Source organism: Danio rerio, chromosome 22 (genome assembly GCF_049306965.1).
Source record: "Danio rerio strain Tuebingen ecotype United States chromosome 22, GRCz12tu, whole genome shotgun sequence".
In the NCBI taxonomy this organism is placed as follows: domain Eukaryota; kingdom Metazoa; phylum Chordata; class Actinopteri; order Cypriniformes; family Danionidae; genus Danio; species Danio rerio.
Window position 1 is genome coordinate 34,238,328 of NC_133197.1, and position 15,611 is coordinate 34,253,938.

Consider the following 15,611-nt stretch of genomic DNA (forward strand, 5'->3'; position numbering starts at 1 on the left):
TTAATAATGTCATTTACAGGTGTTTGTTGTCTTCTTCACTTTGTAAAGATTCAGTACTTCTTACTTTGGTACTACCTCTTTATTATTATTATTATTATTATGCTTTAAGGAAAATGAATACTGCTGTCTTACAGTACACCGTAAAGGGGCTACAAGCCTAACAACACCCTGTGTCCATGTTAAAAAATCACTGCAATCACCTTGAGTGGATTATTGCTTTAATAAAACACACACTGTACCTTCGGGCTTAGTTTTAATTGCCTGTTTATTTGAGGTTTCAACTTTAAACTCTTAAAGTTCAACATTTTAAACAGCGAATTGTTAGTCACACACATACACACACACACACACACGCGACAATTAATTTCACACCCTTAGAAAAGGACAAAAGACAGCGGATTACGTTAATACAGTATTGTTTTTATTCATTTGTATGGCGTTGATGAATATAACTAAAAACAAGAGTTGCATTTATGCCAAGGCTGACAAACGAAACCTCGAGTGAATCCAAAACCCAGACCTGGGATAATTCAAGCATCTGAACAGTTTTCTGGAAACCCTACAGTGGAAATCTCACAGCCGCACCGAGCCGTTTCGCAGAGCGTGTGAAAGGGTGGTTATGTGTGGTTAGATTTTGGAATGGGAAATATGGATACAATAGAACGTATATTTATGTATATATATTACACACAGCATGGTTCATAAATTCGAGAGCATCGTTGTCCTTGGGTTCCCGCTTTCTCTTTTGTCTTTTTTTGCGATAGCCCTTTCTCAATGGTGGTTTATTTAGGGCCATCTATGAAGCATGACATAGGATACCTCGCTGAACCGCCCCGAGATGTTTTGCATAGACGCCGAGTTAAATTCATGCAAATGATTATGGGACAGACGTTTGAAGAGATCTAAACGAATCAAAAAGAACAACAACAACAAAAGAAAAACCACGAGTCAAGGTTACGCTAAATCTACCACGTGGATGAATCATGTGAGTGGTCACATTCAGTTTTTAGCTTTCTAGGTTTAGAAAAATAAGTGAGATTATTTCTATATTTAGAAAAATGAAAAGAGAAACTATAATCAGTCCACGAAGTATACTCTGTGATCGAGCATAATGATTAACGTAGCTACACTTGAAGCATGTTTACATGTAGGTCTTATATATATATATATGTGTGTGTGTGTGTATTTTAGTACTTTCAATCCATATTGCTCTTCTGCAACACCTCTGAGACCTACGTGTCCAACCCAGACTCATTCTGAAAACGTACCTCTGAATTTCCGGAGGCTGCGAAAAACGTCCCAGGAGCGACCTTTTTTTTGCAGTTTTTGTTTTCATCAATCCACCAGAGGCCGCTGTGTATGTTTTTTTGACATCTCAAATTTCTTTTGCGAGTGCCATTCACGCCTGCTGTTCTCACATTAGTCCACCAGAGGCCGCTGTTGACCAACTGTTCCACTGACTGACTGAATGACCGACCAATCGACTGACCCACCCTCCAACCAACAATTTTCGAAAGCAGAAAAAGAAAAGCCCTCGTCTGATTTATTTATTTTTTAAATTCCCAGGTTCTGCAGGTTGCAAATTTTGCTTGCCTATCTTAAGCCAATTGCAATGTATTGTTTTGGTTGAATATGAAATTTCCCCAACCAGCGCAGAGTTCTCACCCTGTTATTCTCACCCTGTTATTTACTTGTTTAATTTATTTTTTGGCTTCTGTTTTTGTTTTACCTGCTTACTGGAACTGCTCTTCACCAGACTCGAACCCTGTCGTCGTGGTCAACTCCTCCCTACATCTCAAGTCCGCCGACCCACATGACGAGCTACTGGGACAAACTGGTTACAGTGGGAAAGCCGTCCATACGGAGGTAAGCAATCAGATGGTAAGCGCAAAACCAAATGCCGTCATGCCGCCTCATAGCGTTCATTTAAAAAATGAAATACTTCTGGCTACATAATTTGCGGTCTCCGGAAATGTATATAGGACTACGCTTTTAGAATGAGTCTATGTTGTATGTGTCTTTGCTAGTGTGAGGGGCCAAGTCAACATGCAGCATTAGTCTCCAACATGGGCAGTCACCATGCATAGTAGTCATTTTATGCCATTAGAAATGGTGAAAGAAACCCCCCTGAAACAGCATTCGTCCGTACTCGGCTGTTGATAGCCAGGCTATGTTTAGATATTCATCCCAGAATTCATCATGGCACGCAAGTACAGAAACTTGGCTACGTAACTATCGTCTTTTTCACGTAACCCATGATTGAATGGAAGAAATTATTTTTTTTGTAGTCATATATATATATACCTGCAGCTGTTACTGAAAACATTGACTTTAAAAGAAACACTCTGCACAATAAATAAAATAAATAACATTTCATAACCAATGTGAACCAAACGTAGAAATGTAACACAAACAAAAGGTTTAGATCTGTCATGTTGAAAAACATCATCATCTTTTTTTTTTGTTTGTTTAGTTTTAATACATCGTTTAAAGATTTCTAAAAAAATCAAGGAAGTCGTCGTATACAGAAGCATTCACAGACATCGTTGTATAAAAGCTGATACGTAAGAGATTAGCATCAGTCAACAGTGTTCTACGTTATATAAACTCTTTGCGGGAATAATTCGTTAATATCAATAAATAAGAGCAGAACAATAAACGTGTGTGTGTGTGTGTGCGTGTGTGTGTGTGTGTGTGTAAAGAAGATTTGGGGAAAGATTAGGAATATAGTCTATGGCTTTAGCGGCTACCTCAGCCAAAACACAAAAGGTTAAATTTGATGCCGTTTTCCAGAACAAGCTACGAAACCGAATAAAGAAAACAAATTGGTTCTGTCTGCTTCTACACAGCTACATGAGGCTAGAAGAGAAGAAGAACCCTCAAAAGTATTCCTCTCCGGCATTTTGTCTCAAAGGAGGTGTTGGGTGGTTCCTCTCAGTAGGGCGCAAACTTCTGCCGCTCCGGTTTTTTGATGCCGTTGGCCGAGGAGATCTTGGCGGTGTAGGAGGCCAGGGAGCCGTGAGCTGGGGCAGCGGCGGCGGCGGCAGCAGCAGCGGCGGCAGTGGCAGCGGGGGCCGACAGCGCCAGGAAGGGGACGGATTTGATTCCCAGGAGGCTGGAGAGGGGGAGGGTATAGGGGGCGCCCAAGATTGGAGCGTGGGGCAGGCCGCCCATCGCTGCCAGGGCTGCGGCAGAGGACGATGCAGGGGGAGCAGTCTGGGTGAAGCTCATGTTGAGGTCTACAGGGGTCGACATGGAGGAGGACTGGGCAGTGGATTTGGCGGTCTCTAAACTGTACGGGGGAGGGAAGGAGGTGGAGGAGAGGAGGGTGGAGGGACAAGGGAGGAGCCGGATGGAGAAGGGTTAGAAGGTTAAATAAAAGACATGTTAAACCAAAAAATCGAGAGAAACAAAAACAAAAGAGTCAAAAGAAAAAGAAGAAACCAAAAAATCATAAGAGAGGTGTGTTTTGCTGGTGGTTGCAACAGATTATTTGAGGGGGGACCTTGGCACTCATGGGAAAGGAGCTGTTTAATTCAGGGTGATGGCTTGGGTAGGGGCTTTGGGGAAAAGAGACACAATGATTTCAATTTCAGCAGCATTTCCTTTAGCGTTTTTGTTGTTGTTATCAAGTCGCATTTGTCAGAATGGTACTCATTGCAAATGCATGTAATGACATGTGCTATTGATGTGTTTTTGAGGGCGTACGATTGATTTTCATGTAAACAAGGGGGTGTGTTCAATATGCAGAACGTTCTGATGCAATGCATTGAAATGAGACGTCTGTCTAGCAGGAAGTATTGTTCAGGGGTGACAATGATCGGGAGGTGACGTCTCTAGAATCATCCAGGACATAAATAATCATGTTTGATTTTCAGTGGCTTGACTCATTAACCCTTTCACATGTCAGCCTAAAATATTTCATCTGCATTTGGTTTTTTTTAAATCACTTTAAAGATTCCACATGATCCAATCCAGCTCCTATAATTAACTTTTTTATTGTGTTTTTTTTTTTTTCTGTCTGCACATATCCACAAACATCCTGATTATGTTGTAAATATTGGATATTCCGAATCTCAAATATATATAAGAACATTGTGCTGGAACAAGCCGGATCCGGCACCTCATTTTACCGATCCCCCTCCTCACATGTACACCCTCTTTACCCACTCTTCACTTTCTTCCGTGACTTCCAAACCCTCTTTACTTACGTCCATGATACCCAATAGCTCCCCCTTCCGCCCTTCACTTTCATCCGTGCCACGTCTTCTAAATTTTATAGTGATCTGGTAACATGCCGGATCTGTTACTCTGATCTGTTCCGGGACCTCGCAATTTACAAATTAAGCACTGATTACATCATTTACACAGCTTAATAACGATCATATTATAATACACATTATGATGGGAGACACTATCTTAGTCTGCAGTGGAGAGATTACAGCTGCTGGATTTACAACATGATAATTTATCAACGTCTCCCAGAATACTTGAAACCAAGGGTCGGTTTAACTGGGAGAGGAATAGAGTAATTATTCTCGTAACCAAAACAGTGCTCATGTTTTGCTAGTGCTCGTGTGTATTTGCAGCCGGATGTCAAAAGTTTTAATGGCTATTTGTACAAATTCAAATATATGATTTTTAAAAGTAGGCATGGCATCAAACCCCATCTGTAACCCCAACCATCATTATGGAATTAGCAAATCATACTAAATTGTACGAATGAAATTCATACGAATTAGCTACTAAATCAAGAAATGTCGCGAGATGTTGCTGGGGTTCAGTGTCTGAACCCTAAAATAAATGTTTGAAAACAATGATTTTTTATTTATGATAATAACAGCATGACTCTTTCTACACCTAAGCGAAGGCGAGATTTAAACCCAACACTATTGAATACACAAGACATTTCACTCGTTTAGTTTTGATTATTTTGAATGGGGAAAAGTGTAACGGTAAATATGACGAATGAAGCCCTACCAACTAGTACAGGAGCCAATCATTGATCGCTATAGACTGACACGTCTCCGGAGGAGAAGCTCAGACCAAACGTGCGCTTTTACGACAATTTTTGTGTTCAACAAACACACGAGAATCTCAGCGAATACTTGCTTCACAAGCATGAAACACATAAACCTTGACATCTCTACTTTAAATGAACAAACTACACTTGAAAACAAAAACATTTTAGATTTTGTAATCTGTATGAAATTAACTCGAGGTACAGTCCGTCCTGTCAAAAGCAGATTACATGACAGCAACTACTCAAACGCCCACAAACTTGAAAACGATTCACTATCAAGATCAAGTTGTGGATTGTTTCAGAAGAGCAGCACAATCTGACCATTATTATTCAGAGGATGATCATGTGTAGAATGGCCATGAATGAGACTGGTGTCGTGATCTTTTCAAGTGCGTATGCGCATTAGCTCATGCAACCTGAAAATATGTAGTTTTTGTTTGATTCAAATGTTTAGAAACTAAACTCATGAGACGGTTGTTGTTTAATTTTATTAGTGATTTCAAATATGTAATGTACTCGTAAGCTTTATAAACATTTTTGGAGAATTTGATGTTTCCCCACTCAGACATAATGCCCGAGCATACTGCCCGTTTAAATTTAGTAGTCGATGATACGCTTTGAACTTTCAAACACCGGTGTGATTGTACAAAATATATCCACATAAAGCTTGGAATTTTTCATTCTAAATGAACCAATTACACTTGAAAACAAAAGTTCTCTGGTTTTGTAATCTTTATGAAACGAACGCGACAGTCCGTCCTGTCAAACGCACATCACATGACAGAAACTACTTAAACGCTCATAAATTTATAAACAAAGAGTCACTGTCATTTCTGGAGGAGATTCGCCATCAAGACAAAGTTGTGAATTACTTTAGAAGAGCAGCGTGGTCAGACGAAGCATTAGAACGGCCATAAATGAGGTTGGTGTCATGATCTTTTCCTTTTCGAGTGAGCATTAGCTCAGGCAACCTGAAAATACACAGATTTTATTTGATTCAAACGTTTAGAGATGAAACCTATGAGATAGTTGTTGTTTAATTTTATTGGTGATTCCAAATATCCAATGCAATCGTAACCTTCGTAAACAGGTTTGGAGAATTTGATGTTTCCCCATTCAGACATAATGCTCGAGCATACTGCCCGAAAGGCATGTCAAAGATGGCTGCCGAGTGAATTGACTTGCCTTCAAGTGACTTTGTTTATTCTTAGCAGTTGATGACATACGCTTTGAACTTTCTTATCACACCGGTGTGATTGTACGAAAAATATCCACATAAAGCTTAAAATCTTTACTTTTAAATAAACCAATTACACTTAAAAACAAAAGTTCTCTGGTTTTGTAATGAAATATTTTTTGTATAAAACGAACGCGAGGTACAGTCCGTCCTGTCAAACGCACATCACATGACAGAAACTACTCGAATGCTCATAAATTTGTAAACAAAGAGTCACTGTCATTTCTGGAGGAGAATCACCATCAAGACCAAGTTGTGAATTACTTCAGAAGAACAGCGTGATCAGACGAAGCATTAGAACGGCCATAAATGAGGTTTGTGTCGTGATCTTGTTCTTTTCGAGTGTGCATTAGCTCGGGCAACCTGAAAATACACAGATTTTGTTTGATTTGAACGTTTAGAAATGAATCTTATGAGACAGTTGTTGTTTAATTTTATTGGTGATTCCAAATATGCAATGTAATTGTAAGCTTCGTAAACAGTTTTGTAGAATTTGATGTTTCCCCATTCAGACATAATGCTCGAGCATACTGCCCGAGAGGCATGTCAAAGATGGCTGCTGAGTGAAATGACTTGCCTTCAAGTGACTGTTTATTCTTAGCAGTTGATGACATGCGCTTTAGTTGATGACATACGCTTTAAACTTTCTTATCACACCGGTGTGATTGTACGAAATATAGCCACATAAAGCTTGAAATCTCTTCTTTTAAATAACCAATTACACTTGAAAACAAAAGTTCTCTGGATTTGTAATCGTACGAAACGAACGTGAGGTACAGTCCGTCCTGTCAAACGCACATCACATGACAGAAACTACTCTAAAAAATTTGTAATCAAAAAGTAGATGTCATTTATGGAGGAGATTCGCCATCAAGACCAGGTTGTGAATTACTTCAGAAGAACATCGTGATCAGACGAAGCATTAGAACGGCCATAAATGAGGTTGGTGTCGTGATGTTGTTCTTTTCGAGTGCGCATTAGCTCGGGCAACCTGAAAATACACAGATTTTGTTTGATTCGACAGTTGTTGTTTAATTTTTTTAATGATTCTAAATATGTAATGTAATTGTAAGCTTCGTAAACAGTTTTGGAGAATTTGATGTTTCCCCATTTAGACAGAATGCCCGAGTCAAAGATGGTCGCCCAGGGAAATGAATTTGTTTAAATTTAGCAGTTGATGACATGCGCTTTGAACTTTCTTATCACACTGGTGTGATTATACGTGTGAAAGGGTTAAGGAAATAATCTGATGCTGGAGTGCCTTGGGTTGCTCTGGGATTGCTTTTTGCATTTTGTTGCCATGTCTTGGCAAAAAACCAAACTTATATGTAATTCAACTAATGAGAAACCACTAAAAATCAATAATATTAAGGCAGAAGCAAAAAAAAACAACAACACAAAAAACGTTTCCAAAATATCGTAAAAACCAACAGAGTAGTTATCCATGCAGGGAGCCTGAGTGAGCTCTATCAAGTCAAGTAATGAGGGGCTTCTCTGAGTTTGACATTCTGCACCGGTCTGCTTGTTGAACACACCTGAGACGAGCATAAATATTTCATTCAAGACCCAATTATTGCACTCTTGTAGACTTGCTGACTCATAACACGCTAGAAGAATTGATATATAACTTTGAACATGACACTGCATCTGTTAGACATGCTAATTTCTTCGCCAGCCAGGGAAAAACGAAACAACTGAAGCTGCTCATTTGGAGCGGCGTCTAATTATGTTTTCTCGTTATTATTTGTTAATGAATATGCGTTGGTCCACAGTATAAGTACTAATTGTTTCATATCATGCTCTATTATTTATAAGAGAACAATTTTAAACGTCATTATGGTGATGCAGAAAGAAATGCTATTGGATAACAGCATCATGAGAAAGTTGTACTCTAGAAAGTATAACGTTTACATTTTGCATTTTATTTAGCAATATTTTTTTTTGCTGAACCTGTAATTATTAAATAATAGTGTTTTATATTTTATTCATATTTATTTTATATCTCTGCATTTTTAATCAAGCATTTGCTCTGAAGTTAAGTAAATAAATAGAAATAAAATATCATTTGAATGAACTTTATTTTTACAGTAAGGATTATATATACTGTGATATATATAACGGCCACTGTATTAGGTACACCCGTCCAATTCATTGGTAACGCAAATGTCTAATCAGCCAATCACATGGCAGCAACTCAATGCATTTAGGCATGTAGACAAGGTCAAGACAATCTGCTGCAGTTTAAAGCGAGCATCAGAATGAGGAAGAAAGGGGGTTTAAGTGACTTTGAACGTGGCATGGTTGTTGGTGCAAGACGGGCTGCTTTATTTCAGAAAACTGCCGATCTACTGGGTTTTTCACGCACTACCATCACTAGGGTTTACAGAGAATAAGCCGACAAAGAGGAAATATTCAGTGAGCGGCAGTTCTGTGGGCGCAAATGCCTTGTGGATACAAGAAGTCAGAGGAGCATCTCTGATGACAATGAGTTCACTGTACTCAAATGGGCTCCACAGTCACCAGATCTCAATCCAATAGAGCACTTTTGGGACATTTGGGATGTGGTGGAACGGGAGATTGGATGGCATAATCTGCAGCAACAGCATGATGCTATCATGTTAATATTTCCAGTAGCTTGTTGAATCTCTGCCATGAAGGATTAAGGCAGTTCTACAGGCAAAAGGTTCTAGTGAGGTGGACCTAATAAAGTGGCCGGTAAGTGTAAAACATCCATAAATTAGCAGTTTTCCATATTTTGTGGTTCAGGTTTTTATTTTTTTATCTATTTATGTTTTTGAACCTTGAAAACTTTGAAGAAGTGACTTTCATTAATGTTTTAATAGTGTACAGTGCTGTATTGTCTGTGTTGGTGTTGTGCATTACGCTACAAACACCTTATAAACTGCAGCACATTTACTGTTATTTTACAGACTTATTTCGCTATATATTTTTTATTATACATTATATTACTTCAAACTACTAAAATATCAATGAAAGTCACCCATAATGCAATTCACCACCATAAATAAATAAAAAAGACTTAATTAATAGATTTTTTTAATGGTGTATATCTATTTGCCATATCGCACAGCCCTACTTTAATTGTTTGGTATTGTTACATAAAAAGAACTATAAAATCTTCGAATGGTTTGGATTTATTACAAGTGTTTAGCAAACTGTTCATTAAGTTAATAGAGCTGACTTTACAAGTACGCGGCGATCGTTTTCCGTAGACTGCGTGAAGAACAGAACTATTAATTTTCCTACATTAGCAAATGAAATTTTGTGTTGACTAAGAAGAGCTGTCGGGAATTTAAAGCTTTCTTGCCTGACACAACATTTGATCAAATTGCAGCCGCATAGATCTCGCGGGAGAAAATTACAGTCTGTCTATGAGGCAGCCAAAAATGCTCTGCCTTTAAGCTCTAACAAGCTTCTGGCTTGAAACTTGGCCAATTAATCCCTCAGCCTGGCTTCTTTCCGCCACATCTTCCTGCTTTGTAGTTGTGCCTTTGCTCAAGAGTGCTCTTTTTGTTTTTGGGTCTGCAAACTGTGGACTGAAGAGACCCCTGACTCAATATTCTCAGAGGTTTTGTCAACTTCAAGGTCCTCTACAGATTTGTGATGTACAATATGCCACATAAACACATGGAGTGGGTCAAGTGCAAACGCTCGGAATCTGTTATGATGGGATGGCGTCCAGTGCTTACCAGGATGTGATTAGATACTGGGCCAAGTTGATGCTGATTGGGGAGCCTGTGATGGTGACGTGTCGGTCACTAGTGCTGTCCAGCTGACTGCCGATCTTGATCTGAGCCCCGGAAACTTGGCGGATCTCGTTGATTTTTGTACCCTGTCTGCCGATTATTGAACCAATCAGCTGTAGGGAAAGCGCAAAACAATCACATTAATAAATATGCTTCTGGGGGACACAAGTACAGTCAGGGATTCTTGGGAATTTCTAAACATCCAAATTAACTACTCAGCAGACACAGGAGGTCGACATGACATCCCATTAACATTGTACCCCAACGTCGTGGGACATTACATTTTGTTTAGAAAGAAAATCAGGTTGACGTCAGAACTCAACGCCAGGCAATGTCCGATGTCGGACGGATGTGGCATTTAGGTCACTTTCAGGGTTGCCAGATTTGGCAATTTTGAATTTGATTGTGTGGGTAAAAAGGGCATGGGTGGGTTGACAAAATGTAGGCGGTTTTGAAACTTAACTTTTATATGCAACTTACTAAACAAAACACATCTGAAACACAAGCACAAACCATGCGAATAGTTCTGCTGATCCAGGCGGTCAGTTTAAACCAACAACAGGTGGGGAACTAATTCATCTTAGTGTGGCAGCGTCAGCATGCAGCGGACATATGCCAATATTCCAAAATACAAGATATCAAGACAACATTGTGGGTATTTAAAAAAACCAAAACATGAATATTATTAATTATTGAAACTTTAGAGTGCTATTTAAGAATATTCTGTTTGTTGTATTCACTCAAAAATGTATATTTGTGTTACTTGTTAACCTCTTAAGGCCCAATGTGTTTTTTACATAGGTTTTTATTCTAATTAGGTTTCAATAAACCCAAATAGCAAAGAGAAATAAAAAACACAAGTATCTTCTTTTGATATGATGTACTTTTAGAGAAAAATGATGTCCATATATGTGGACTTGTGGTGCGAATATACATAAAACACTTTTTTTTCTGTCTGTTTTTAATGCATATGTAACATAGATTATTTTTAAACATGTTTTGACTATCAGAGAGTAAAAACAACATTCTTTTCCCGTTTTGGACAGTTAAAAATTGGGTATGGGACATTTCATGTGCTGCAAAACAGTTGCAGGATGACACTGCATGTCTGTAACATTTAAAACATTCAAAGTTTTTTTTAATAGCCACTAAAGAGATAAAATGTGCTGTCCACGTATGTGGCCACCAAGCCCTAGGGGTTTAAACTACTTATTTAAAATGACCTGAAACAACACATTTTTTTTTGCATTTTTGGGGACAACTTAATTGTTTTATGTTCAATTACCTTAAAATTGTAAAAAAACAAAAAACAAAAACAAAAAAAACATTAGATTAACTTAATCGATTTGTGTTGGGATGACATGAAGGAACTGTGTGGAACCCAACATTTTCAGTGTTGGCAGTGCAGTGCAGTGCAACTTTTTTAAGATACAAGTTGCAAACTATTTACATAGGCTAAATTTAAACAAACAAATTACTGTGCGTTTACACCGAAGGCAGTGCGCAACATTTTGAGAGCGTCAAAAGTGGCAACAAAGCAACAAAACCCTGGCAACAAAGTGGTCTGCCTTGAGCTCCGGCGGCGAGAGCATCAAAATTTGCTACATTGATCTTGTATTTAAAGGAGTCGTTGCAGCATATCATAGCAGCTACATTCACACATAAAACATGCTCTCTAGCGTGAAAATGTTGCACAATTTGGTCACACTTTACAATAAGGTTCATTAGTTAATGTTAATTAATGCATTTACTAACATGAACAAACAATGAACAATGCATTTACCACTGTATTTGTTCATATTAGTTAACGTTAGTTGATGAAAATACAGTAGTTCATTGTTAGTTCATGTTAACTCATGGTGCATTAACTAATGTCAACAAGCATGGACTTGGTTGTTAATAATGCATTAGTAAATGTTCAGTTATGATTAATAAATGCTGTACATGTGTTGTTCATGATTAGTTCATGTTAGTAAATGCATTAACTAATGAACCTTTTTGTAAAGTATTACCTATTTTTATCAAATTAATTTAACAATGGATCTTAGTCTCCTCCTTTGGTAGCAGAGCTCAGGTTATCACCTGCTTAGCCACTAATGTTGTGGTCTCACAACACCTCGTGAGGTGCTTCATTAGATTAGAGTTACTTGTCTTTGTTAGCACGCATCAAGGTGGTGTTTCCTTATTTTTACAGGAATAATCTGCGAATATTAATGTAAAATTACGCGTTACTTAATACAAAAATTTCCTTTAAAAAAAAAGTACAAAACCGTAATGCCAAAATACAAGCAATAACTGTGAATTTAATGTTAGACTTTTTTTTACAGAACATATGTTGAAAACAAAAGCTATTTTACTGTATAATGAAAACACTGGACAATTCTGCAAAGAAAATTACCTGTAAAATAATGTTTATTTTTTACAGTGCATCGCCAGTGTGAAAGTAATTTTTGGTTATTATACCTTTTATGTTTAAATTGTTTATTATGAATAAACAAACACTACATCAAGATAGTTACATATCATTATCTTTTTCTTTTTTTACAAAAGAGATATATAATAAATAATAATAATAATAACTATATATATATATATATATATATATATATATATATATATATATATAATAAAAAAGAGAAATATTAATACAAATAATAATAATAATGATAATAATAAAAGAGGAAAAGAAAAATGGAAACAAGAGTAATGAGTGTACAGAGAATTAAACCAAATATCACAATCAAATGTTCAGATACATTGTCAATGTTGAAATAAAATATTTACAATTAAACAGTATAAAATAGCATTAGATAAAACAAACAAATTAAATTACTACGAAATAAATTAAAAAGGGAAGGAGAGTGCATCTATTAAATGGAAGGCAATACCTTAAGAGAGTTAAAGTAAGTTATAAAACATGTTATTATACCTTTTATAGTAATTTTTTTCAGCTTAGGTCAATATCGTGATAATATATTGCATACCGTGATAAAAACTTGAGCAATTAATCAAAAAAGAAAAAGCCTAGAAAGCCCAGTGTGCAGCAAACCAAAAGTCACAGCATGAACTCAAATGACCCAAGCAGCTACTACACCTCGTGTGGACGGTGTCCACATCTTAAAGGATCCAGGGGGTTGGGTGACCTTATGGGTTTGTTGTCACGCCTGGACACTGATAAAGTGAAGTGACACCTACTGAGACGACTTGACTTGACTGTTTATCATTCAAATGACTGGCAGCTTGTCTTTTGTCATCCTCTGCATCCCAGCCCCCACCCCTCACTTTGAGTTGGATTATGTGGGCAAGAATTGCTCCACAAAGCATTCCTTTCCTCACGAGTCATACGGACGTCAAAGCTCCTGATTTGTCACAGCGCTCTCTCCCTGGTGCCCGGCGGCTATTAATGGCTCAGCTGATTGTGGCTAAGTGCTCGTATACCGCCAGGTCTCGCTGCCACCCTGACGTAGAAGATTCCGGCGAGCACTGCGCCACATATGACATCCTTCATTTTTAAAAAACCTCTTTCAATTATCCGTCCTTAAGAAGCGAAGCGTTAGACTCCCACACAACCTCCTCCAACATTCAACAACACAACTCAAAACTTTGGTTAGCTCTGTTTTATCGATTTCTTTCTTTCTTTCCACTGGAATCATGCCTCAAGCTATGGGTCAGATCTGTCCAATGCAAGAGACAGGTACATGCTCCCAATCCGAGCTGGAGATGGCTCTATTTTAGGCGAATCTTCTTCTTTAGGCTTTAAATCTGAAATCTGGGAAGCGAGGACACATCTCCTGCCAGCGGAGCTGAGCAATTAGTTTCTAGATACTGTCACGTAATTAGTTACATTACAATATTACTTGCTCTGAGAATTTGAATGCCTTACACTGCTTTTAAGTTCATTCAGTTATTCGTTTTACTGCAGCTAAGTCTCTATTTCAGTGGTCACCACAGTGGAAAGAACCGCCAATTATTCCGGCAAATGTTTTACTCAATGGATGGCCCTACAGCAGCAACCCAGTACTGGCAAACACCCATACACACTCATTCGCACACACACACACTAATACATTCCTTCATTAATTTTCTTTTCGGCTTAGTCCCTTTATTAATATGGGGTCGCCACAGCGGAATGAACCACCACCTTATCCAGCATATGCTTCACGCAGCACATGCCCTTTCAGCTGCAACCCATCACTGGGAAACACCCAAACACACTCATTCACACACATACACTACGGACACCTTAGCTTACCCAGTTCCCCTATAGCGCATGTGTTTGGACGGAAAACCGGAGCATCCAGAGGAAACCCACGCCAATACGGGGAGAACAAGCAAACTCCAAATAGAAACACCAACTGACCTAGCCGAGGCTCAAACCAGCGACCTTCTTACTGTAAGGCGATTGTGCTACCCATTGTGCCACCGCGCTGCTCCATGTCGTTCCAATACAAATGGACTGAGTTAACTTTATCGTATTTACAAATTTGTGTGGATTTAACATATAGTGATTAAACTGACCCTAAAAACCTTAAGAATTGTGTAGTTTCAGATTATTTTAAATAAGTAGGTTGAACAAGCAGCCATATTGAATAGCTTACCTGGTGATTGCAGGATTTGACAGAGATTTTGCTGGATTTTTGCTTTGTAAAATCATGTGATAATTCCAGCAACCGTAAACAAACATACTATTTTGCTCACCGATTACCTTACTCACTGGTGTGTGCCGCGTGAATGTCTCATGGTGTTAATGCATTTTTTAAAAAAGCTTTTTAGGTTAAAATGCGTTGTTTAAAATTTCATTACCGAAATTGTAGTCATATCAATACAAAAACAAACACAAAAAAAAACACTTTAGTAATGCAGTATAGTACTATAGCTAAAAGTAATTAACTACTGTAATCACCTTACAATGGGTTAAGGGCCGTTCACACAGAATGCATTTCTTCTTTTCAATGTACTAGTTTTCTATTGTTTTTTTTATTGCAGATTCGCGCTTAACAGATGTGTTCAAGTCTTTTGACATTAAAATCTTTTATTAAATCTTGAAAATGCGCGTCTTGTTTGTTTTAAGTTAAATTCTCATATCTGTCTGAGCTATTGGGCGTGGCTAACAAACTTAACCACACACCCTCCAACTGTCAGGCACTACGTGTGTTGGACAGCGCTACGACAACAAACAGAAATGGTGAGGAGGAGTCGGAGTCTGTTAAGGCCCGTTTCCACTGAGTGGTACGGTACGGTTCGGTTTGGTACGCTTTTATGGCCGTTTCCACTGTCAAATGGCGTACCGACCGTACCGTACCACTTTTTCGACACCCTTTCGAAAGGGTCCCAAACTGCAGAAAGGGTCCCAAAAGGTGGAGCTACACGCGCAGCTGAACACTATTGGTTAACAGAGATGCGTCATTCGTTGACTCAACATGCCAGAATGTAAACAAAGGACCCGCCATGTTTGAAATACACAGCGAGAGATTACAGCGGAATTATATATATATATGCAGCCATGGTCGATCCGGGCTCAAACAAACCCTGTCGTTGTCTTGATAAACAGCCACAAAGCCATGGAGAAGAGCAGATTTACCCA

At 38.3% G+C, this 15,611-nt stretch overlaps 1 protein-coding gene across 13 annotated transcripts in view; it reads right to left on the reverse strand.

The window, feature by feature from the left end:
- Nucleotides 1-399: 399 nt before the first annotated feature.
- The window catches only part of pcbp4 (poly(rC) binding protein 4), a 204,275-nt gene continuing 189,063 nt past the window's right edge, over nt 400-15,611 (reverse strand). For 7 of the 13 annotated variants that reach the window (XM_073936385.1, XM_073936384.1, XM_073936382.1 and 4 more), the window contains 2 exons: nt 9,971-10,140; nt 400-3,560 (listed from right to left, as the gene is read on the reverse strand). In XM_073936385.1, the coding sequence (XP_073792486.1) occupies nt 3,452-3,560; nt 9,971-10,140 (279 nt within the window). In that variant the 3' untranslated portion in view covers nt 400-3,451. 13 annotated transcript variants of the gene reach the window in all.